The sequence below is a fragment of the Lutra lutra genome, chromosome 6 (assembly GCF_902655055.1).
Source record: "Lutra lutra chromosome 6, mLutLut1.2, whole genome shotgun sequence".
NCBI classification, from domain to species: domain Eukaryota; kingdom Metazoa; phylum Chordata; class Mammalia; order Carnivora; family Mustelidae; genus Lutra; species Lutra lutra.
Window position 1 is genome coordinate 22,016,363 of NC_062283.1, and position 25,930 is coordinate 22,042,292.

Here is a 25,930-nt window from a genome sequence, read left to right on the forward strand (position 1 = left end):
AATCATAGGCACACTTCTGCTGGGGAAAAAAATAGGAAAACAAAAATTAAGGGACAAGATGTTTCTAATGACTACACTAAAATTCAAAATTTGTTAAAAAGAATAAACTAATGACTCAATTTCCAATTTAGTGTATAAACTAAGTCATAAAAATACTGAGGCTCTCATTTAAAAAAAAAAAAAAAAAAAGGAAAGGGCATCCCTCCTTCTCAAAGCTCCCTGGGCCCCTCCCGCCTGCATCTTCAATCACAGACATCATCTGACATCTCATCTCGCATAGATCAGTGAATCAGGTACTGCTTTCCTAGCTCTCCTGGATGGTTACCTTCTTAGCCAACTCTTAGGTTTAACACACTGTGCCTGTGTGGATGCCTAGAGTGCCCGCGGGGACTGTGAACTCCTGAAGAAATTCTTGCACACTCTGGTACCATCCAGGGCACCTGGCAATATGCCAGGCACATGGGAGCAACAAGTACTGACTCATCAAGTGAGCAATTAGCAAAAGACAGAAATGGGATTTGGAAATAATCCATGCATTTGGGTTACAGAGATCTTTCACAATTAGCTTCATTATACATTAAACAGAGCAGATCAAATCCTCTTACACTGGTAAGAAAAGAACATTATGAAATTTGATTGTTTTAAAGACAGTACCTCGCGGATGAGGGGGGCGGTTTCCTCTCAGCTTTCTGTGTCAAGAACATTGTGCTTTCCCTGCAAAAGGGGGCACGTTTTTATCTTGTAGGCACTGTAGATAATATTCATTAATTATGTTTCCCTCTTTCCTTTTTACCGTTAGGCAGTTAGGACCAAATCTATGTCTCCTTAGAGCAACTGGGATAAATGTGTACTTCTTTGTTGCAACCTTAACTCCACTTTATAGTTTCCTGTACTTATTTTCCCTTTATCTTTTGCCCTCTATTTTTGTTGTATCCAGATAGATCTTTATCTATAGATGTCACTACCTCATAGCCTTTGCAGAAAATGTGTGATGAATACATCTAAATAAATTATTAAGCAAAGGATGCTTTAGTGCTCCATGATTCACTCTGTTATGCATCCTTCAAGGAAAAGAGTTTTTCCAACCAAGGCAATTAATTCTCAGTTAAGCGGGTTTCCAATGAGACCTACCCAGGACGGGTCCCTTGTCCCCCAACCAAACATCCGGGCAGTGACAAGATCGGGTGCATGTCAGGCACCTGTCTTTAACTTCTGCTCCCCTCCACGCTTCAACGTTTCATCCGTTGATCACCGGGGCCTGTCAGGGGTACTAGCTCAGGTCTCCAGAATCTATTTCCTTGCTTGAATTCCAACCGCCACAGATATAATTCAAGCTCTCCGCACTTCTCTCCCAGGCTACTGTATGATGCTTTAAGCCACTCTCGCTACCTCCCATCCCTGCTCCGTCCAATCTATCTTTCAGTCCAGAAGTAGAGGTTTGGTGCCAAAATGCATTCAGCCATCCACACATTTGATAAATACCCACTGAGTACCCACTGTTAGGCATGCGTGAGGCACTGATGACAAAGAAATAAAGAAACCTGATCTCTCTTCAATAGCTTGTGAACAGAGCACAGGCAGGGCAATAAACAAATGACTCCGTGGTATGACAAGCGAGTGCCAGGAATGCCTCGTGTCCACCGGGCAATACTAAACAGAGTCACACACGGGCACATCCGAGAGCTCCTCAGAGCGTGGAGTATATATAGGCAAGAGAGGCAGAGAAAGCTACAGGGACAGGCAAAGGCCAGGTCAGGTCAGAAAGGACTGACCTGCTATGCTGATCTCAGTACATGATTTCCCTTTAGAAACTTCCAGTGGTTCTCCAGTCCCAGTTTCATGTAAAGCCCCAGACTACCTTTCTGGTCTATTCTCAACTCTTAGTTCTGTGCCATAGCCAATGACCTATCACTTCTCCAGGACTCCAAGCAGCTAGGCCCTTGGCCTGATGCCAGTCAGTGGCTAGGGCCAGAGTATGCCCCATCCCACGCCATCTGTCTCTGCCTGCTGAAAACCCTACTTACCATGTCCTCACTAACTAATTAACTAATTACATAACTACTAATTATGAATTAAGTATACCTCCTACCCTCAAGGAGGTTACAGTCTTGTGGAAGATGGTAAGCTGAGTAACTCTCATAGAGGTTCCAAATAGATTCTATATGTAAGAGGTTCCAAAACAAAATATTAATCCTGCACAGTGTTATCCTTAAATTTACTTATCTTGATTCTAGGAAAAACCTAGCAAGAAGAGTTGCTCATATTAGCTCCATACCACTGGGACAGATGCTGCCCATATCCCCAAACAGAGCATCAGGAAGGTAATGATAAAGTCTCCACTAACCATTTCCCCACGAATCATAAAAGTGAGCAGTGAGGTCCAAATCCCAAATTCTTATGACAGTTCAAGAGCCATAATACTGACTTACTTGAGAATTAAATACTAAGCAGAACATGTTTCCTGGAGACAGGAATAATTGAATTTTCATGAAACGTAATGCAATGTTTGTTCATTCTATGTAAACATATACAGATTGCAAGTAAGGCTAGATTAATTCTTTCAAAGCACACTAGATTTCCACGAACATAATGAAGCTGTCTGTAGTAATAAAGTCTTGGAAGGCAACATTTGAAGACTTTTTCATTTATCTCCCTATACCTGAAGTGGCAGGATAAAAATGAATTGAAAATATAGGACTTTTATATGTAAATTAATCCAAAAGTAACTTTTCCGGAAAATATGCAAAAAGCTCAGAATGAAAGCAAACTCTGTATGCATCTATAGGAATGAGCAGTGACCTAGAAAGCACTGGAATGTTTACAGCACTCCCAATCATACCTAAAATACTACATTACTGTCAGTGGAGCAAAAATGTTTCCCAAATTCTTCTAGAAGGGACATCCAGGCAAACAAAGCAGACAAGGAGGGGATGATCTTAATGACCTTTGTCTCAAATCGCTGAAAGTTTTTCAGAAAAGCAGAGAAACAATGCAAGAGGTGTCCAAGAGGATCTCTTTGGTGACTCATATGGGGTAGGTTGGAGGAACGAGACCCAGGGTACAAGGAGGCCCTCTGAGAAAAGGATGCTACAGAAGCCCCAGCATGCTCTCTCTTGCTTCTTGACCTCTGAACAGGCTGCTGAGCTACCCTAGAACAGAAATCAGCACACTGTGGCCTGCAGGCCAAAGCTGGTCCCTGTGCCCTCTGTCTTATGCATGGCCTGCAGGCTAAGAATGAATTTTACATTTTTAAATGGTCGAAAAGTATCAAAAGAAGAATACTATCTCATGCCATGTGAAAATCAAAAGAGACGGTCAGTGTCCATAAATAAAGTTCTCATGTACACAGCCACACTTGTTGGCTTCCCTACATTGGCGGCAGCTCTCACATGTCTCACACACTAGACGTCAGCTCCTTTTGTTCCCGTAAGTAGCAGCGAGCACACCCCTCCTCGCAACGGGCATCACACCAGACTGCAAATGCATGTTCACCCATCCACATTTCCCATCTGACTATAAGCGCCATGAGGGCAGGGACCATCACCAGCTTTATGTTCTATCCCTGTGTGGTGTTTAGTAAATGCTGAATGAATGAATGATGAACAAATGAAGACGTGAACCACAAGAAAACTGTCCCCTATGCCAGTGAATTCATCTAGTGAATTCAAAGGATAAAGGAACCCCAGATAATGTTTATTTTTCTGCAATCTTCTATCTCTTGACCTTTCTCTATGATGATTTTCTTACATTATCTTAATTTCATGACTGCTGACTCCAGAGTCTCTTATGAGGCTCACTTATACTTTCCAGTCTGTCATGTCCAACTACCTCTGAGATATTTCCACTTGGATGTCTTCTAGGAACATCAGACTTAAGAGGTCCAAAGTGTGGGCATGATCGCCATACTCTTCTCAGTCTTCAGCTTGTGAAATAGCATTAGGCAAAATGCCTAATGGCAAAGGCTAAACCTGGGATCGCCCTCAACATCTTCCTTCTGTTCACCCCCTTCCAATCCACATACCAGATATGGCTGCTTCACCCCAGAAATATCCTTGACATCTACTTTCTCTCCTCTCTGTTGTCACCACTGAAACATAGGCCACCATTTTCCTCACATGGATCAACAACTTCTATCTAGTCTTCCTGTCACCGGTTTTCATGGTTCTGGAATTCTCTCACAAAACAACAACAACAAGAACACAGCTTAAACCTGATCACATGATTTCATCACTTAAAAAAACTTCTGTTGGGGCTCCTGGGTGGCTTAGTTGTTGGGCGTCTACCTTCGGCTCAAATTATGATCCCAGAGTCTAGGATCGAGCCCCACATTGGGCTTTCTGCTCAATAGGGAGTCTGCTTCTCCCTCTCTCTCCCCCACCCTGCTTGTGTTCCCTATCTCGCTGTGTCTCTGTCAAATAATAAATAAAATCTTAAAAAAAAAAAAATAAAAAGCAAAATAAAAATTTAAAAAACAAACCTCTATTAGGAAAAAAATGAGCAAGAGATATTATGACTGTTCATAGAAAATAAAATAAAAATGTCTCTTATACATATATGAAATGATGCTTAGCCCTTACTCATAAGAAATACGAATTAAGGGGCACCTTGGTGGCTCAGTGGGTTAAACCCTCTGCCTTCAGCTCAGGTCATGATCTCAGGGTCCTGGGATCAAGCCCCGCATCGGGCTCTCTGCTCAGGAGGAAGCCTACCTCCCCCCCTCTCTCTGCCTGCCTCTCTGCCTACTTGTGATTTCTGTCTGCCAAATAAATAAATATAAATCTTTTAAAAAAAAACTAATTAAAATGACCGTGAGACACCATTTTCATGTGTCAGATCAGCAAACATCCCAACACTTGATCACACACATGTTGGCAGAGGTGTGAGGAAGTAAGTACCTCTCACACATCACAGGTGAGACAAGAAACAGGCAGCCTGATGTGCTTATCTATCAAGTCTACTTTCAAGGCATGAGGACTATAAACATAAATACTGCGGGGATCGGTGAAATAGGTGATGGGAATTAAAGAGTACGCTTACTATGAGGAGCACTGAGTAACATATGGAATTGTTGAATCGCTATATTATACCCTTGAAACTAATATAACATTGTATGTTAACTATACTAAAATTAAAATTAAAGATATATATATTTTTTAAAATTATAATTTTTTTATACTGTATACACTGTTTGACCTAGCAATTCCACTTCAAGGAACAAATCCCATAGAGATATTTGCATATGAAATGTGACATGTATACAGAATAATCCACTGAAACACTGTTTCTAATAGCAAAAGATTGGAAACCATACAAAACGCCCACCAACTCAGCACTAGTTAAAAACATTATGGCTCATACACGCAATGGAAAACCAGACAGCTGTGAATATAAATGAGTATGCTTTCTAACATACAAAGATCTCTAAAGTACACTGTAAGTGAAAAAAAAAAGATATAAAATAGTACTACTTGTATTCAAGAAAGGAAAAAAAGAATATATATTTGAGTTGCATTTCAAAACTACAAGGACACAAAAAGAAGAAAAATCAGAAGCAAAAGCAGTGGAAGAGAGTGTACACACACACACACACACACACACACACACACACACCCTAAACACACAACACCCCAAGAAAATGTATTATCTAAAAAATAAAATTACATAGTAAATGGACAGGACTCCTTCTACTCTGCTATCCTCTCACCCTCCCAAATAAATCCCATCTTGCTGCAGTTAGTAAGCCCACCTACTTAATTTCTCCAAAAAGCCCATCACACTCTAGGCCCCTCTGGAACTGTCCCACAACACATACTACTCCAATCACATCAAAAGTATCTGTTCTTAACCATTCCAAATCCTTTCAAGTCTGTATCTTTGAACATGCCCCCTCTGCCTAGAAGGTCTTCAATTTCTGCTTCCTCTGGGGCAAGGTCCTACGCATTCTTCAAGATCAAGGTGAAAGAAAAACCTCTTCAGAGTAACTCTTTCAGGGCAACTTCCCTGAATCCTCCTTACCACCTGGAATGGTGACTTTGTCTCTGGGGCTATGTGTGTGATTTTACCCCTTATTAGATGAGTAGCTCCTTGCAGACAGGAGCTCTGCCTTATTCATCTCTTGCCAAGCATCTACACTTCCATCAAATGCTACCTGCCTTCCTCACCCTGTCCTCAATAAACACTGAATAAATGTTTTGCCCATCTGGATAACAAACACCTTCAAGTAACAAACTGCACTTGTCTGAATAAGGTCCTTAAGGCAGAAACCATTGTTAGTCAGAAATTGGTCAGTGCCTCTCAAAATCATACCTGCATTTGTTTCTCTATTATACATACCTAAAATTGGCCCATTAAGCAATTCTAATTCCTCATATGCAAAATAAGGATAGTTAGACTAGACCAGTGGTTCTTATTTTTTAAAGTCACAGAACCCTTTCAGAAGCTAATGAAAACTAAAATTACTCTCTCTCTCTCACCAACCCCCTCACCCTAAATGTCCCTTCACAAACTGACCTTTCTGGTCTAATATTGTTAGATATCCCTGATATTTTCTGCAGACACAAGCATAACTACCCTATGATGGTTGAGGAAACCAGTCAACAGTAGCTAGTAAACACCAGAATAAACAAGTCCTATGAAATGCTGTCCTTTCATGTTGCCAACTTTCCCCCATGTCTGCTATTCCATGCACCACAAAGATCCTGACAAAGAATGTATGTGCAAGTAATGAGAAGCCCCAATGGCCAGCACCCTCAATGGCTAACAGAGAAAATAACCAGCCATGGACAAGGAAAAATTGACTTAGTTAAACACCATCAATTCAAAAGTCCCAAAGCCACTTCCCACCCCCCAAAATCCCATACCCAAAGAAAGGGAGTTATTCAGGTCTGCTCAGATAGAGACAGGGTCTCTGTGCCAGCCAATCAGTATAGACTACTCACCAACCAGTTACATTCCAGGATGGAAATACACTTGGACTCAACCTACTCAATTCAGAAAAGCTCTCTTCAGAACAGGAAGAAAATGTTGCTTCTTTAACTTCAAAGGAGAGCTGGCTCTGATTGCCTCCTGTCCTTAAAAAATGCCTCCATGATGAGAAAGCTAGTTACTTATGGCTCAGCTAACTGATCATATAGAAGGTAGGGGGTAGGGGCCATGGAATTCACTTATTATTCTCTGGAGGGCATAGAGTGGCAAAGCATGCCCAAAGGTTCTGTGTATCACTTATGCCTAGGAAAGGTGCAACCAGAACTACCTGGTCCCTAAACCCATAACCTCTTCATCACTCTAAGAATGTGGCCTCCAGGCACACAAAGCCTAGAGATAACTCCTAAATTCACTCCAATCTGGTCCTCTTCTCTCCCTCCTGCCACTGCTTCAGCTACTGCTCTCATCATTTAGAGTATAAACTATTCACCTGGAACCCTTGACTTTGAACTTGCATTTCTTCAACCCACACTCTCCACAGTAATGCCAATTTCTAAAACACAAATCTGATCACATCTTTCTCCTACCTAAAAATCCCTCAGTCACTTGCTACTAGCAGAAGGGTGAGATGTAAGGTCTTTAATTTTCTATCCAAACCCTATAAGAGCTGACCATGACCAAGCAGGTTTTCTGCCTCCTCTACTCAGTTCCCATGCCTTCGGTTTTACCAGTACTCCATACTAACCAGTCTTCCCAGAACACACAGTGCTGCCTCCCACCCTACATGTCTCTGCACAAGCCACTCTTTCTGTTTGGAAAATATCTCCTCAGTCTTCCAGTATCATCTAACCTGCTCACCTTTCTCTCAAGAAATGGTTTCTTCCTTCAATTGTTACCACAGCACCATGGACAGAGTGGATGACCTCGGTCCCTTCCAGAGGACTGCAAATCCCTCTAAGACAGAAATAATCTCTCTGTCTGCAGCACCTACCATGGTGCCTGCCACTCAGATACTTAATAAATATTTGTTAAAGGAATGGACAGAGAGAAGGAAGGCTGATTCTAATAAATGGAAGTATCAAATAATGGATTTCCAGAGCTTTTCTTTCCTAATGCCTTCAAAGCCCCAACCTCTCAATTCCCAGGGCTCCACAGAAAAACAGGGTAAAATGCCGAACGAATGTTCTAAATTATGTATGTTAACATCAGCTGCTTTCCTTCAAGTGAAGACACTCCTCAAGGTAAAATTTTAAAAGAATATCTTACTATACTTTGTCATTACTTCCCCCAACACACTTTTAGTAGCCTCCCAGTTTGCTGTCAACCCCAGGCAACCAGGGACAAGCATTTCTTTAAGTGTCCTTCTTGGAACACACTCCACAAAAGGGTTCATTTTATAAAGAGATTCTGTGATCAATTAAGTTTGGAAATGTTGCCTACTCTAGCCTTGCATGGGGCTAGTTCTTCCTAGCTCAGAGATGCTCTCTGCTAAAGAGAGCTATAGGACTTGGTCAACTCATTAATTTCCACACTTAGTTGAATATCAAATTTTTTCTTATGCGAAACACCTAAGAATACCCAGTGTTCTGTGTCATACACTTTGAGAAATGTTACACTTGACAAAACCCTGAATTATGTCAATTAAAAAAAAAAATTTGAAAATCTGGCATAAATTTTGCCTAATGACATTATTTCATTTTATCCGTGGACATCCCTGGGCTATTTTATGAAGACACTGCTTCCAACCTAAACTACAGAAACAAACCTTAAAAAAAAAAAAAAAAAGACACAAGAAAAATAACTTAGCAGATTGTGTTTATCCCCACAGTACCATAAATAATTCCTAAACTTCTAAATTGCCTTTTTGGAAGGGAGAAAATAAAATTGAGCCATTGAGAAGCACATCACTACCTGCCTGGAAAGCTGCAGTGATCCCACGAAGCAAGAGTTTCATAAATAGTTTAAATAAAATTCAATTATATGAGCATTCTTTATTTTTTTAAACTCTGAGAGTTTCTTTAAGGGGGTGTGGGGAAGAAACCTGATTAATCAACCATATACACCAAAGTCCTGCTGTTATGCAATTTTCCATGTGGTGCTATAAAACAAAGCACAATCCCTGTGGGTTCTATTAATATTAAAAATCTCTGGCTTGTTTAAGAGGCCAAATCTTAGGATCTGAGAGCTAAAAAGAAATCTAGGAGTTTATATCATCTGTTTCTTCATCAGCTTCTAGATAAAGAAACTGAGACTCTCAGGACCTGCCCAAAATGTCCAGAGTAACAAGTGGCCAGGACTTACGGAGGCAGATCTTTCCTCTGAAGCCCTGCACTTCCCACTGTATCTTTCTTTTAATCTAGGGACTAGACTGAGCAGCTGAGAGCAGAAAGGCCAGGAGCTGGGCTGGGAAAATAGACAGTTTCCACACTTTATTGTTTCAGTAAGCCTGGGGAAAAGAACAGTTAACATCAGGATGAAGAAGGAGGGGTCCACCCACTCAATACCCATTGTTAATTTTATAATATGTATAGTGAGTGCGTACCATGTGCTAGGCATTGTTCTAGGAACTGGGAATACAATGGTGGCTTTAAAAAAAAAAAAGCCAAATGCCCTGCTATCATGAAGCTTACATTCTAGTGATTTTTTCAGACTTTTCTACCTGAGACTGACTCAAGTCAGATACCTAACACTAAAACTGTAAAAAGGTTAAAATGAGAATGTGTACATATACACAGGTGTGCACACGCATGTACACACACAAACATGCACGCACACAATCCTCCACATGTCAGTAGCATTTTTAAAAAACCCCAAGGGGAGAACTTTCCAGATAAATCCCACCCCCAATCGCCATCTGGTTTAGGAAACCACCACAACACACACTAAAATACTAGGAAATAATTTCGGGGGCAAGGGGATGAGTAGAAAGACTCAAGCCTTTTGAGCATCTTTCTCGCTATGTTAAAAAGGGAGGTGGTAAGAAACTCTTGAAAGAAGTAAGTCAATCCAGTGAAATGTATTGGAGGAATCTTAAGTACCTATAAGTCCTGCATAAACTGAGAAAAAAAATACACAGGACAGCCACAATATACATTTTATGAGTCAGCTACTACAGATGGACAAACTGCTATACAATCTCACTGGTGTACAACCATAACCACATCTCTGTGCGTCTGGGGCTTGACTGGGGCTTAGGGAGTCTAGATCAGGCTGGGCTTCAGCTCCAGGTTGACTTAGGTCCATTCCACGTGCTTCTTCCTATTCTAGAGCCAGTAGGCTATGCACATTCATCTCATCAGAAAAGGGGGAAGCCAAAAAGACAAAACCAACAGTCGAGTACATTTCAAGCCTCTTTTCATATCACATCTGCTAATATCCCTTTAGCCAACATAGTCACATGCCAGGCCAAAAAAATCAACGGGGCTGAAAAAATCTGTTCCTCCCACAGTCAGAAGTGGCATCAAAGTCATGGGGGCAAAGTGTATGGATATAGGGAGGGGAGACAAACTGGAAGCAATAATGAAGTCTAATGAAAGAAATGACCATTTGCAACAATCTAAACTTGTCAAATTTCCATTCCTTTTTAATCTAAACCCCTTATTTGGAAACTCTATGCCATCAGAATTAAAATCTAATGGTTGAATTGTGCTATGGGGGTTAATGTTTCAGGAATGGGAGAGACAACAGAAAAAAGAAAAATAGCTGAAAATGGAAAAATTAAGTTCACATTGATGGGAGAAGGGCTGGGTAAATTAAATGACAGGTGCTTTATAACTGCCAATTACAGAAGCCCTTACACACTGAAAATACTGCACAAGGCAGATTCTCAGCTATCCAGAAGTCTCCTACATATAGAAATTATGCCCCCCCCAAACAAAAACAAAAACAACAAAATGGGGTGCCTGGGTGGCTCAGTCGGTTAGGCATTTCTTGATTTTGGTTCAGGTCATGATTTCAGGGTAGTGGGATCCAGCATCACGTCGGGCTCCATGCTGGGTGTAAAGCCTGCTTAGGATTTTCTCTCTCCTTCCCTCTCTAAACAATAAAAAAAAGAGAGAGAGAGAAAAAGAAAGAAAAGGAAATAAGGCCACAAACAGTATGGAGTACTGTTACCACAGCTGCAAGAACATCAGAAATGTACACATGCCACAGATTCAGTCAAATTACCAAAACCTTTATTTTCATTACAATAACAGAACTGTTTAAAGGAGTGACATAGGTTGTAAGCAGGGCTAGAGAGAACTAAAAAATATACCAGGAAACAAGTCAAATTCTGTACAAACAGTGTTACTGGAGTCCCCAGGCAAGCTCCAAGCTACATTCCTTAGTCAAGCGAGTGCATCCTAGAGCATACCTTCCCAGCCAGAGGAACTGTCACAGGGGGTGGGACCAAATCTGACAGAACATTAGGAGAGAGAAGGCAGATCTTTGGAAGTTATTAAATATTTAGAATCCTCATGCTGAAAATACGGATGATATAGCAAGAACATCAGAGACTTAAACCACCAGAATCAAGCATGACAAGCAGAAGGGTTATCTTTATGGAACCTGTCAACTTACACCCACTCACATTCCCTGATGAAGTGACTTTTTTGGAGAATCATGTTATATAAAGAAACCTAAAGTTATTCAAGTAAGAAATACATATATTCCATTTATGAAGGAGCAACTTAAAAATAAAAAGAAAGAAAAACCACCAAGAGAATATAATTGTTAATACATTAAAATAACAAATGATTAGCATTCAAAATAAAGAATTCCTACCAATTAAAAAAAAAAAAAGGACAAACAGAAAAATGAGCCCCATCCTGAAATGAAAGAAAAACTTTAAGTGTCAAATAAATACATAAAAATGTGTTCAACCTTAGACTAATCACGTAAGTGCAAACAAAATGATAATGAGATACTATTCTGAACCCACCAGACCAGTAAAATAACATGAATGAGGTCAAGTGTTGAAGAGGACAGAGAGCAACAAAAACTTTCATACAAAGTCCCAAGGCAATATAAATTGGCCCAACTGCTCTGAGAAACGATCTTGTAATGTCCAATAAAGCTAAAGATGTTCATAAGTACTAACTTAGTAAATCCACTGCTAAATAAAATAGCATCTAAACATCTTATATCTAAACACATAGGATGTACATGAATGTTCAGCCATAGCATCTGTGATAGTAAAAAAAAAAAAAAAAAAGGAAATAATTGAATATCCATTAAATAGATGAATAAACTATGGCATGTTCATCCAACAGAATTTAAGTACTGAAAAAAATGACTGAACTAAAACTACATATGGCAACACAGATGAACATCACAATGCTACATGGAAAAGTAAAATCATAGGAGGATGGCATGATACCATTTGTAAATAATAAAAACCAGTGAAAGTTAATCTGTTTTTTACAATGTACATAATAAATCTATAATGAAATCAAGGCAATAACACGAAATTCAAAACAGTGATTGCTCACAAGAGGGAGGGAAGGAAGGATACTAAGAGGGATACATGGGCGGGGGGGTTTCAACTGCATAATGTCCTCTATCTCTTAAGCGAGGCAGTAGATAGTGGACTGAAAGATAAAATAAAGGATTGGAATACAGACAGAGAGATATAGACAAAGAAATGAGCAAAGTATAAGGATAGAATGGGTCAATGAAAAAAATCTTAAGAAAAAAAATAACATTTTTTTAAAAAAATAGACTTCAGAATGTTCACAGTAAAGAATAAAGAATGAATAGAGGAAGAACTAAATTGGAAGACTTACACTTTCCAATTCTAAAACTTACCACAAAGCTACAGGACTCAAAACACTATGGTACTGGGATGAGGACAGAAACACAGAACAACAGAATAGAACTGAGAGTTCAGAAATAAACCAACACATCGATGGTCAAATGATTTTTTTTTTTTAATTTTATTTATTTGACAGAGAGTCAGTGAGAGATAGAATACCAGCTGGGTAGTGGGAGAGACGGAAGCAGGTTTCCCGCTGAGGAGGCAGCCTGATGTGGGGTTCGATCCCAGGACCCTGGGACCATGACCTGAGCCAAAGGCAGAGGCTCAGCGACTGAGCCACCCAGGCGCCCCTCAAATGATTTTTGACAGAGCTTCTAAGAGCTTTCCACGGGGAAGGAATAGCTTCTTCAACAAATGGTGCTGGACCAACTGGATGTCCACGTGCAAAAGAATAAAGTTGGATCTCTACCTCACATTGCATACAAAAATTAACACAAAATGGATCAAAGACCTAAATAGAAGAGCCCAAACCACAAAACTCTTAGAAGAAAACATAAGGGTAAATCTTCTTGACCTTAGATTTGACAATAGAGTCTTAGTTATGACACCAAAAGCAGGTGCAAAAGAAAAAGAACAGATAAATCTGACTTCATTAAACTCTAAAAATTTTGGGCTTCAAAGGATATTATCAAGAAACAAAAAGACAACCTACAGAATTGGAGAAAATCTTTACAAATCACACATTTGAAAAAGGTCTAGTATCCAGAATATATAAAGACCTCTCACAACTCAGCAACAAAAAGACAAACAATCCAATCTTTAAAGTGAGCAAAGAACTTACATAGACACTTTTCTAAAGAAGATACACAAACAGTATATGAAAAGATGTTTAACATTATTGGTCATTAGGAAAATAAAAATCAAGATCACAATGAGGTACTTCTTCTTCCTACTACAATGGCTATAAAACAAAACACCACCAGGCAAACAGAAAATTACAAGCAATGGCAAGGAAGTAGAAAAACAGAATCCTCATATATTGCTAGTGGGACTGTATAATGGCTTAGCCACGGTGGGAAACAATTTGGTACTTCCTCAACAAGTTAAATGTAGAATTATCATATGACCCAGCAATTCCACTCCTAGTTACATACTCAAATAAGCTAAAAACAATGACTCAAATACATGTACATACGTGTTCACAGCAGCATTATACACAATGGCCAAAATAGGGAAAAAGCCCAAATGACCATCAACAGATGAATGCATTAAAAAATGGTGGTTGATGGATCCAATGGAAATATTCACCCATTAAAAGGACTGCTGTACTGATATCTGGTACACTGTGGAGGTACCTCTAAGACACTGTGCTAAGTAATAGAAGTCAGACACACAAGGTCACATATTGTAGGACTCCACTTATATGGAATCATAATAAGTCCAGACACAGAACAATGATCATGGTTGTCAGGGGCTTAGGGGAGGGAAGGGGGAAAAAACTGCTTAGCAGGCAAGAAGAGTGGAGTAATGGAAATCCCAGAGAATGAGTCAGAGCTAGTGACTGGACAACACTGTATATGTACTAAATGTCACTGAATTGTTCACTTTAAAATATTAATCTGGTACCATGTGAATTTCATCTCAATAAATTATTTAAACAAACACGTTTTAAAAAATGAATGACTAGAAGAGAAAAGATGGAGCAGGAAAACAGGACAAGTGATGGAGTGGGATTCTAAGGGACTGTGAGCACAGAACCCAGAGCCAGTGCTGCCCTACCCTGGCGAAGAGGAGAAACTGAGAGTTTGCTTAGGTGTTCTCAGCAAAATAGAAAGGGTCTGTGTTAGGAACACAATGATGTGAATAAAGGTATAGTTTGAGGTAGGAGAATAAAAAGGATGCAGTATGTGCCCTAACATCCTTTCAAGTGCTGTTAGAAAACAGACTGAGCCCGTAACTTCTGGAACACACTCTACCACTCTCGTAATCAGAGAAAAGGAAATTTAAACAACACCAGCACAACATTTTCCCCTCTTATGTGCAAAAAGTAAAGATACTGGTAGTGTTCAGTGGTGTTAAGAGTGTGGGAACAGAGGTACTCTCAAATAATGCAGGTGCTTTTTGTCCAGTGTGTATCTGGCAATACACATCATAAACCTCGGAGGGGAAAAAAACCAGTAATTCCTGCTCTACAGACTTATCCCAGAGAAACACTAGGGCAATATGCAAGGACGTGCATATAAAGACAGTTTGTGGTCAACAATCTATCAATACATAAATGCCCAAAAGACTCATTCACAATAGCCATGCAACCATTCACAATGATGATGTAGGTAGATATCTGGCAATATGAAAAAACACTCATGTCAAACTTGTTGTGAAAAAGCACAATACCAAAAGAAAAAAAAGTTCAAAGGATGGTTCTATTTTTCTAAAATACATAGGATGTTTACATATGGGTATAGTTAATAATTATATATATGCATATTTTTGAAGTTTTCCTGGGTAGCAAGGGAATTGCTTTCGTTTTCTTTTTTATATTTGATTTTCTTAATTTTTTAAATGATTACAGATTGCTTTTATGTCAGGAAAAAAAATCTCACCATCTTATACATCTTGAAAAGGGAAAAAGGACAAAGGCTAAGTAAATATTTGTACAGACATCTCTATTCTGACAGCTTGAAAATATGTCACTAGGAGGAACTACAAGGCAATACATGCACATGGGGCTGATATGTATTTGTTTGCTTTTCCAAAAGGGCACTAACAGGGCCAAAGCTGAGTTAAAAGAAGGGAGGCAAGTTAGGATGATGAAAGAAAGGAAGCGAGGGACGGAGAAAGAACAGGGAGGGAGAGAGGGAGGAAGGGAAGGGGCAGAGTTTGCCGGATCTTAGATGGTCTCAGTTTTGTTTTACTTTAAAAATTCACTATGCTTAATTTTGATGAATAAAGTTGATGGATTAGGAGCATCTGCATGGCTCAGTCAGTTAAGTGACTGACTCTTCGTTTCAGTTCAGGTCATCATCTCAGGGTCGTGAGATGGAGCCCCACATGGGGCTTCATGTTCAGTGCAGAGTCGGCCTGAGATTCCTTCCCTTTCTCTCTCCCTCTGCCCCTCCCCATGCTGACGCACACACACATATGCATACACTCTCACACGCACGCACTAGTGCTCTCTCAAATATATAAATAAAATCTTTTTAAAAAAATAAATAAAGTCGAAGGATTAAATATACAAGTGGAGCCAACCCAGCCACAGTTGTCTGGCACCACATGGTTCTGTCATGCAATCACCCTTGTACCTGGGGTGTCTTCATAGTCCAACCTAGACTGGTCCCACTATGGGGGTATGAGCCCTCTATGACTCACTCTCACTACAATTTAAATTCCTGGACAAGTACACACACACACACACACACACACACACACACACACACACACACACACAAATAAACTAATAGAGCACTATGAAAAGTAAGTAGACGAATTTTGATTTAAGGTGAAAACTTGGAAAAACAACCTACATAGGACAAATTTCATGTTTGTTTGTTTCTCCCATGTTTTTGCCCCAAAGGTGGGCCCCAGCTGAGAGCTGCACAACATCACGGGCAGCTGAGACTCAGAGCAACCTGTCCTGTATGCAGAGAAAGGCTTCTGTGAGCTGGAGTGGAGAGAGCCCAGAAGCGGATGCCCTAATTCTACCTACACAAGTATCAGCCTTACCCCTGAGCTACACAGGCACAGCACAGACCAAAGCCAGCATAGCAAAAGCTAAGAAAACTGACCTAAGATATGAACCATTCACACAAGCTGCAGACCAACCCCTGAAGCACATGTGTGCAGGAAGGACACAGAGCAGCAGAGCTAACACTTACACTGAGACCCGAATCACTGCCCACAGGAAGCAAGTCAGAACTAAGGCCTAAACCTCACCAGGTGACCTTCTACTAGAATAAAATATCAATAGTTATCACAGGATTAAAACAGGACAGAGTACACACAATTGACCATTTACAAGGTCCAGCATAACAGAGTTATCTGATGAAGAGCCAGGAAAATGTGATCAATTCTAAAGAGAATTCATTCTTGATGTGACCCAGATGTTGAAACTATCAGACAGATATTTTAAAGTAATTATTGTAACTATGTTCCATGAAGTAATAAATAAATTTTAAAAAATAATAATTTTAAATAAATAAATTTAAAATAAATAAATAAATTTAAAAAATAAAAAATTTAAAACTAAATACTAATCATAGTAATCTGAAATTTAAAAATATATTTTGATGACCAAGGCAGCTGGGTGGAAGTGATACAGGAACATGACCATGGATCAACAGAAATTATCTAGTGAAAAACTGCAAAAGATAGAAAAAAGTGAGCAGAGTCTTGGGATCTTCTGGGACAAAATCAAAAGATCTAACATAGATATAATTTGAATTCTAGAAGGGGAGGAAGAAGAGATTGAGACAGAAAAGTGATCTGAAGAAATAATGACCAGAAACTTCCCAAAATAGGTGAAAAACATAAATGCATAGATTCAGGCTCAGTGAAACTGAAAACACATAAAGGCCAAGGAAACCACACCTAGATGCATCAAAATCAAGCTGCTGAAAACCAAAGATCAAGGAAAAAATCCTCAGAGTAGTTAAAGAAAGACAATACATTATATACAGGTGAACACTGAAATGATTCTGCGTTTCTCTACAGAAGCAGCAGAGGCAGAAGACGATGGAACAATATCTTTCCACTGTTGAGGAAGAGGTCAATCCAGAATTCTGTTTTCAATAAAAGGGTAAATAAAGACCTTCTCAGATAAAGGAGCACTAAGAAATTCATTACCAACACGCATGTTCTATAAGACATGCGAAGGGAAGTTTTCTATACCACTGGGAAAAATACCAGAAGGAAACATGCATTCTCAGGAATGAAGGAAGAGCAAGAGAAATTGCAAACAGCTATAGGTAAATAGACAGAAAGCGATAGTCTCTTGTGCTTTTAAAACGCATATGACTTTTTAAAGCAAAAAGTCTTAACACTGACTGGGGAGGTGTTCAACGTAGGCAGACATAATACATGTACTATAACAACATGAAGGCAACTGAGAACAGAGGATGAGGCTAGAATGCGTATTTTGAACATAAATAAAACAGACTTCCAGAAAAAAACAGAAGTACCAAAGATAAAGATGATATTTCATAATGATAAAAGGGGAAATTCATGCAGAAGATGTAAGAGTTATAAAAGCATATACATCTAATGATACAGCTTCAAAACACATGAGGAAAAATTGATAGAATAAAAGAGCAAATGGACAAGTCCATAGTCATAGTAGAAAATGTTAACATTCTTTTCTGGGAAATTGATAGACCACGAAGACAAAAAAAAAAAATAAAATAAAACAAAAAAAATCAGTAAACATAAAAGAGCTGAACACTATTCAATTACATTGATCTATTTGACATTTATACAACATTCCACTCCTAAGTTTCTTCTCAAAGGAAATGGAAAAATATAGGCACACCAAGACTTTTATATAAATATTCATAGCAGCTTTATTTGTAAGAGCCAAAAGTGGGAACAACTTAATGTCCATCAACAAGTGAAAGGATAATCAAATTGGGGCATATCCATATAGTCAAACAATACAACAAAAAGGGATGAATGAGGCGTACAGCGTCGGTCAACACACACAACTACATGGATTAACTTCAGAATCATTATGCTCAGGGAAAGGAACAAAATATAAAGAATACTATACAGTATGACTTCACTTATATAAAACTCTGAAATATACAAACTAATCTATAATGACAGAGGTAGATCAGTGGTTGCCCAGCAACAGGGTAGAAGGAAGGATAGATCACCAAAAAGGCACAAGATAACTCTGGTTGGTGATGAAAATGTTTATTATCCTGATGGTGGTGAGGGTTTCATGGGTGTATACATATGTAAAAAATGGATCAAACTGTATAGTTTAAACATTTGTGGTTCATTATACTTCAATTGTACCCCCCAAAATTGGGGAAAATACTCAACTTAAAGACAGGGTTTTCAAAGCAAGGTCTGATCATTCACAAGAATTAGCTAGGGCATTTGTTTGAAATGCACATCTCAGTCCTCATTCCAGACCTACAGAACCTGATGCAAACAGACATTTTAAGTAGACCCTCCAGGTCATTACCAGGCACATAGTGAGAACCACTGCTTAAGGCCCAGTTCAAATACCACCTCCTCTCTGATACCTCCACTGATGTAACTGATGGATAGAATTCCCACTTTACAACCAGAGCTCCATCTCACAAATGGCACTTACATTACCATGCTCTAATTATATAGTCTCATCTTCCCTACTACACTCAACATTTTACATGTAGATGTCACATCTTACGGTTTTCGTGCCTTCCTCTTTGGCTAGCACAGTGTCTTACACACAAAAGATGCTGAGCAGATGAATGGCAAGTCTGCTTGTATATAATAATATGCCTGGTATAGACAGACATCTTGGCTGATGCCATCTAAAAGCTCACCAGCTTAAATAAATACAATAAATAAAAAATAAAAGCTCACCAGCTTAGACTACTACACTGAATGTCACGGGTGTGTGTAGAGGCTGCAGAGACTGGCTACCCATTAGAGTAAGAGACCAGAAGTAGATTTTCACTCTTGTAGGAAAAGAAGCATTAGATATGCCACCTGGACATCCAAGCAAAGTACATCAAGTACACAACTCCTTGCATACAGGTGCCTAACTTATTCGGGACATGCATTTCAAATACCCGTATTTGGGGCACCTGGGTGGCTCAGTGGGGTAAAGCCTCTGCCTTCGGCTCGGGTCGTGATCCCGGGGTCCTGGGATCTAGCCCTGTGTCGGGCTCTCTGCTCGGTGGGGAGCCTGCTTACCCTCTCTCTCTGTCTGCCTGCCTCTCTGGCTGCTTGGATCTCTGTCTGTCAAATAAATAAATAAAATATTTTTTAAAAAAAAGAATTTAAAAAATTCAAATACCCATATTTCCAGCATTCCATCCTGAATGTAGTAACCAGAACAAGGCCTTGGCAAAATCTTCTCCAACCTCTCCATTCTCGCCATGCTGCCCGCTGTACTTCTGATACAAATACTTACCACACGGTATTGTAATCACTTATCTGTATGTCTTTGCATGCTGTGCTATTCCCAAAGGAGAGACAACGCTTATTTTGCTTTTCTACAGCCTTAGAAGGAGTTCAAGAAAAATGTGACAGGCAAATGAACAACAGCAACAAAGGGCGACTGTTAAAACTGGAAACTGTTCATGTACATATTTACAAAGTTTTCCCCCAAAGAGCTCGCTTTTAAATTTGAACAAAGGGTAAGGAAAGAGATTCCGGTTTTTAAAAGTTATTTCCCACCACAGGGCTTTTTCTATCCCCTGGCCTATGCACAATCTTCTACGTTTCACAGGGGCCCAATAAATGGTAAATTCCTTTCTGGCACGATCACAGCCTACGGTCACCCCTGGTGATGTTTTTAGATGTCTGTGCTCCATATATTACCTGAAAAGACATTAGCAGCCTGAGTCAGCCCAACGGGAAATAAGGGTATAGTGTTCGGCACGTGACTCAGTGCTGCCCTCAAAACATCTCCTCAAGGAAAAACGAATCAAATCATCATGACAACAGTCACCACCCACATCACAATTACTAAATCTAAGAAGTCTGAAGGTAAGGGTGAAGACACCATAAATTAAAGAAGAAGAAATAAAGTACAATTCTATAAGCCGTGTGGAAGAGCTTTATCTTATTCCAGGTAAAACAAAATACAAAAAACTTCATCAATGCCATCGTCAACTTAAATGTGTAAAAAAGTGTTTTGGCCGACTGTTCATATTAGCAATCTAATTTCACTCTTTTAATTAAATGCCTTCTATCACAGGAGATAACATACATGATGGCCGGGCCCTTCTATAGGTGTCACGAATAAAACAGAACAAGGAGAGCTCTGTTTGCTGTCATTTGTTTCATTTGGTTTCATTTCTTCATTCTATGTTGGACACAATTGTTTGTTTGGAATGGATTTCTAGCCACTTCAAAATCCCACAGTTTACCATCTGGGTAGCACAGCATGGCACATTTCTCAGGCTCTGTAAAGGGGGATAGATAATGCCAGCATCTACGTCAGAGCCTTGTTTTCAAGGCTAAACAGAAGAAAGTCTGTGAAGCCTTCAGTGAGGCTCTGGCCCACAGGACGGGCTCAGGTGTGGCAGCTAGATCACCGTCCCATCGGGACTTCTCTGGTTTCCAGTTCCTTCCACACTTACCTGAACCTCTATGAGACCTCTAAAGAAGGAGATCAAAAAACATCCATTTTGGTGTTTCTTGGAAGATTCATTCTTTCTTTCTTTCTTTCTTTCTTTTTTTTTAAGTAGGCTCCATGCCCAGGACAGGGCTTGAACTCAAGATCCTGAAAGCATAACCCACTGAGCCACCAGGCACCCATGGAAGTTCTATTTGACCAGACGGGGGCGGGGGGGGGGGGGGATTGGGAAGGGACGAAATGTCAGAGCAGAGATGGGAGGAATAGCAAAATGGAATTAGAGGGATGAGGTGTGCATAGTCTGCCTTTCTCAAAACCACAGGAACTCAGAAAACAGAAAATTAGCTGTTCTTACAAATAATGCCTGTGGTTTAGTGACTGCCAGGCACAGAGTTTAAAATATTTTAACTTCAGATGTCAAAACACATCCGAGTCTGAGAACACAGAGCAGAACTCTGTCACAATAACTTTAAGTTCAAATAGCAAAGCCCACACAGAATTTCTTTTACAAAATCATCTCTTCTTCCTTTTCTTGTCTCTCTCTCACAAGATAACTTAAATTCAATTTTATCTGTACAATTTCCTACCAACTTAAAGCACATTCTACCAGGAGTGTGAACCTCTCAAAAATATTTGCATCTCAGATGTCCTGGTTTGGTTTTATTTTTTTTTTCTTTCACTTTGTCATTTCCTTCAAGTGTACTTGACATGGCTGATCTATTTGTAGAACAGCAGTCTCATTAATGTGCAGTAATGACTTGGAAACCTGTTTCAGATAACTGTATTCGGCCAATTACTGAATGAATAAACCTCATAAAAACCCATCAAGGATACTGGAAAAGACAGAAGGAAGCACGATTCCCAGTGACGACTGACATGTAAGAACATCGTCCCCGGACCAGCCTGCTCAGTTCTGGCCCCTGACAACACACACCTCTGGGAGGAAGCCTGGGTTCCTCGAAATCTTCTAAGAAACAAAACAAACAAAAACACCACAGCAGTATTCAGAACTAGGTCCTACTCAGGAAGAGATTAAACCTTACATGTTTGCTTCCAATATTTTGTTTCCTACTAAGATGTGTATTACACACCTACTGTCTGATTGTCCTATTGTCTTTTACTATTCTTAATTTTCTTTTTCCTTCTAAAATCTCTCACACTAGAATCATGGATACTAAGATGACTAAGATCAAAGAAGTAATCGAGTCCCAGTTAGTTAGAAATCAGTTCTGTGATAGGCAGAACAGTCTCTGGTTAAATACTTCCTTTTTTAAGGGGATTCTCTGTTGATAAATGGCTCTAACCATTGGGGGAAAAAATTAAAAACAACATCAGCAATTAATTTTAGTCAAGATTTACTATGTGCCAGACCCTGTGGTAATAGGCATGTTACACGTATCAACTCAATTAATCCTCATAATGAAACTCTGAGGAAGGTATCATTGTGCCCATTTAACTATGAGAAAACTAAGACTCACATGGGCTGAGCCAATCGCCCAAAGACACACAGCGGTCAAATGACAGAAAACCTAAGACAGACACCCAGGTCCAAGCCTCATAACTTCTATTCACAGCCCCTTGATAATGCAGCCTCTCTGTCCCTCTTGTCTAGGTCAGATCTTCAAACCATCCAAGAAGCATCTGGCACTGTGCTACGCTTTCCGCCAGGCTTCCTTGGCAGAATGGAGAGGCCTCTGTGAGCTGAGTCCAGGCCCCTGCAGACAGAGGTTACCTATAAGCCAGAAGGGAAAGCCAGGCCTCCGGTCTCACAAATCTTTCACTTCCCAGCCACCTCATCTCTTCTGCCTCAGTCCATCCTTAATCTCCAACCCCATGACCTTACCCGTGGTCTCTTCACATTTCTTAGTCACCCAGAGGGCTGTTCTTCTGCATTCAGCTGCACAAGGTCCTGTGATCAGAGCCACCACCCTCCCAGGCCGGAGAGCAAATGTCCTCCTGTGGGAAGTGAGGAGGGACCCAGTGCAGTCCATACAACCTCCCCTCCCCCTACCGCTTATGCAGTGAGCTCCTGCTCAAATGCCCAACCCCAACTGCCTTCCCATGGAGGACTGATACTCTGAAAAAATAATCTTTAATCACATTCAGATAGTGATTAAAAAAAAAAAGATAGCCTGAAATTAAGTTGAGAAATACTCATTTTTATTAAGCAAGGTCCTGCAGAGAAGAGCTGTAAAGATCTTTCTCAAGTGCCTGCAGATATAGGTAGGATTTAATGAGAGCCTCATTTCCCCACTTAACCTCCGACAGGTAGCACCGCCAACACCAGGGCAGCAAACAACACAACTTTACAGATCTGAGTATTTTGATATTGTAGTCTGTCGTAGTTTCGGAAATATCTTGAATTTGGGGCACTATTATCAATGAAATAAGAACAAAAAAGGATTACACATTGGCCTTGTTCTTAAAGAGTTGACAAACTGCACTCCTCTGATGTGCGTTGAATGTCTACAGGTAATTGCAAAGCAACATATCAACAAATTTGAAATTAGGAAGTACAAGCCCAACACTTAAATGGTAACGAGGAAGATCGGCAAAAACAAGAAATCTTCATGAAATTAGATGTGAGAAACTAAGTTCTTCCAGAGTTAAGTGTCAGGGATAAGTCTGGAGGGCAACAGGAGGAGAGAAAGATGGTGAGGCAATCCCCACAGGGGTATGGAAATGCATATGGAAATGAGTATGCAAAGTAAGTTAAAGGAGAAGAAAGTCTTTTTTAAGAGAGCCTATAAATAAAACGTTGGATTCTTTTCTACCTGAATTTACCAGTTGCTGTTCCATCACCCCACAGCCAAGGACTTCAAGCCATTCTCCATGGAAGTTGATCTCCATCTCAAAGGAAGGATGAGTAAAAGGGAAGTAGCAGTCTACCCATCTAATGTCCAGTCCTGCAAAGGTGCCAAATAGAAACAGTGTTAAAAGGCAGTCTATCCTTCCTTAGGATCAAGCTTCCCCTTCGGCTAATGACAACAATTACGACACTCTGAGTAAAATAAACAGCAAACAAACTCATTTGCAGCACGTTAGGGGGAGGCAATAAATCTTACAACTTGTGAAAAACTGGCCATGTCTTTTTCAATATGAAAAACACTTTGTGCAGCTCTGGGACCCTCTAAAACCAAATCGATCACTCGTTAAATCCCTGCAAACACCTGGCAGAGGGAAAAAATTAGGTCAGGATCATGGGAAAGCAGGTGATTCTGCTAGTTCTATAAGTGATAATGATACCTTTTCAGAGTTAAAGAAAAAGGAGTTTTACTATGTATGCTGCAAACTTACTTATCAACAACATGACCAATTTAGGATACACTAATCAACTTTCACTTCCATAAGTACATATATATATATTTTTTAAATAAAGTTTATAAGAACTAATACAAAATTAAATAAGATCAGCTAAGTGTAAGCAATACATCTAGAAAGTCAAAATTTTTTTCTACGGAGGAATGACAAATATTCACACATCTAAACAAGTGAACAAGTAAATGCTAGAATGAGTTTCTCAATAAGCAGTCTTGAACATGGCGCTCATAAACAATGATATTATTAATTGACAAAGGGAAAGACTAGTGAATTAAAAACAGTTAAAGCCTGCAAAGAGCAGAAGTCACTAACAGCAGAAAAAGCAGATGAGAAGGTCACGTGGTAGCGAGATGCCCACCGTGAGGAACACAGAAAAGTAGGCAGCTGACAAATCATCTACGGTCTCCTGCCCACGCTCCCTTCACTTCGTGTAATGATCTTTCTCCTCTTCTTTAAGCAACGCTCCTGATTCCATTTCTCCATGGTAACATGACCTCCTATGAACTGAAAATACTGTCTTTTCTCACCCAAGACTATCTGTATTTTAAACCTTGTGGGAATCAGAATGTGAAATGAAAAAAATAATAACAAGAATTGCTTCCATTTATTGAGGACTTACTATGCCTCTGTCAGCCCACTTCATAGGTAAGGAAAAAGACAATTAGATAGGTCAAGTGTCCTACCCAAAGGTACACAGCTAGCTGGTGACTAGGCCAAACTCAGGTTTGCCGGACTCCAAAACTCACGCTCTTGGCCACTAAAATATAATTCCCTGCCCATCAAAAGGAGATATTTCAAGAATCAAAGAGCACATGGGAACAGGATTATGAAACATGGGGGCCTTCCCTATGCCCCAGATCACAAAGGACAAGGTAGATTTTTGTTTCATTATCCTAAGATTTTTGTTTCATTTTGTTTCACATGTTCTAAGAACACTTGAGTTGCCTTTATTTTCTTACTTACCTGCTGCCCATAACAAGTGAGTAATACCATACCTCCCCCTCTTGTCACACATATGCTGAAACAAACATTACACTGGACATAAAACAGTGCAAAATTTGACAAACACTGACATGTATACATCCATGAAACTGACACTATGATCAATATAATGAACACACGCATCAACCCCAAGTTTCCTACTGCCCTTTTGTAACCATAGCAACCTGCCTGTTGCCCCTACCTCTTCTCCTCACCCCCACCATCCCTAGGCAACTGCAGACTTCCTTTCTGTCCCTACAAAAGGAGTTTGCATTTCCTAGAATTTTATAACAATGCAATCATACAGCATGCAGCATGTATTTTTGTGGGGGGGTATAGCTTCCTTCACTCAGCAGATTGATCTTAAGATTCACCCATGATTCACATATCGATAGTTTCTTTTTTTTTTTTTAACATTTTATTTATTTAAGAGAGAGTGCTTGTGCTCAAGAAAGAGCACAAGCTGGGTGTGGGGGGAGGGAGTAGGGTAGGAGAGAGGGGGAAGATTGGGCAAAGGGAGAGGGAAAAGCAGACTACCCACTCAACAGGGAGCCCCACGTGGTGCTCGGTTCCAGGACCCTGAGATCATGACCTGAGCCAAAGGTGGATCCTTAATGGACTGAGTCAGCTAGGCACCCCTAGCTCCTTCCTTCTTATTACTGGATTGATTTCAT

At 39.9% G+C, this 25,930-nt stretch overlaps 1 protein-coding gene across 2 annotated transcripts in view; it reads right to left on the minus strand.

Moving 5' to 3' along the window:
* The window catches only part of FARS2 (phenylalanyl-tRNA synthetase 2, mitochondrial), a 408,295-nt gene that overhangs the window by 325,513 nt on the left and 56,852 nt on the right, over positions 1–25,930 (minus strand). For both annotated transcript variants that reach the window (XM_047732052.1, XM_047732053.1), the window contains exon 4: positions 23,729–23,860. In XM_047732052.1, coding sequence (XP_047588008.1) covers positions 23,729–23,860 — 132 coding nt within the window. The remainder of the gene's footprint in view (positions 1–23,728; positions 23,861–25,930) is intronic.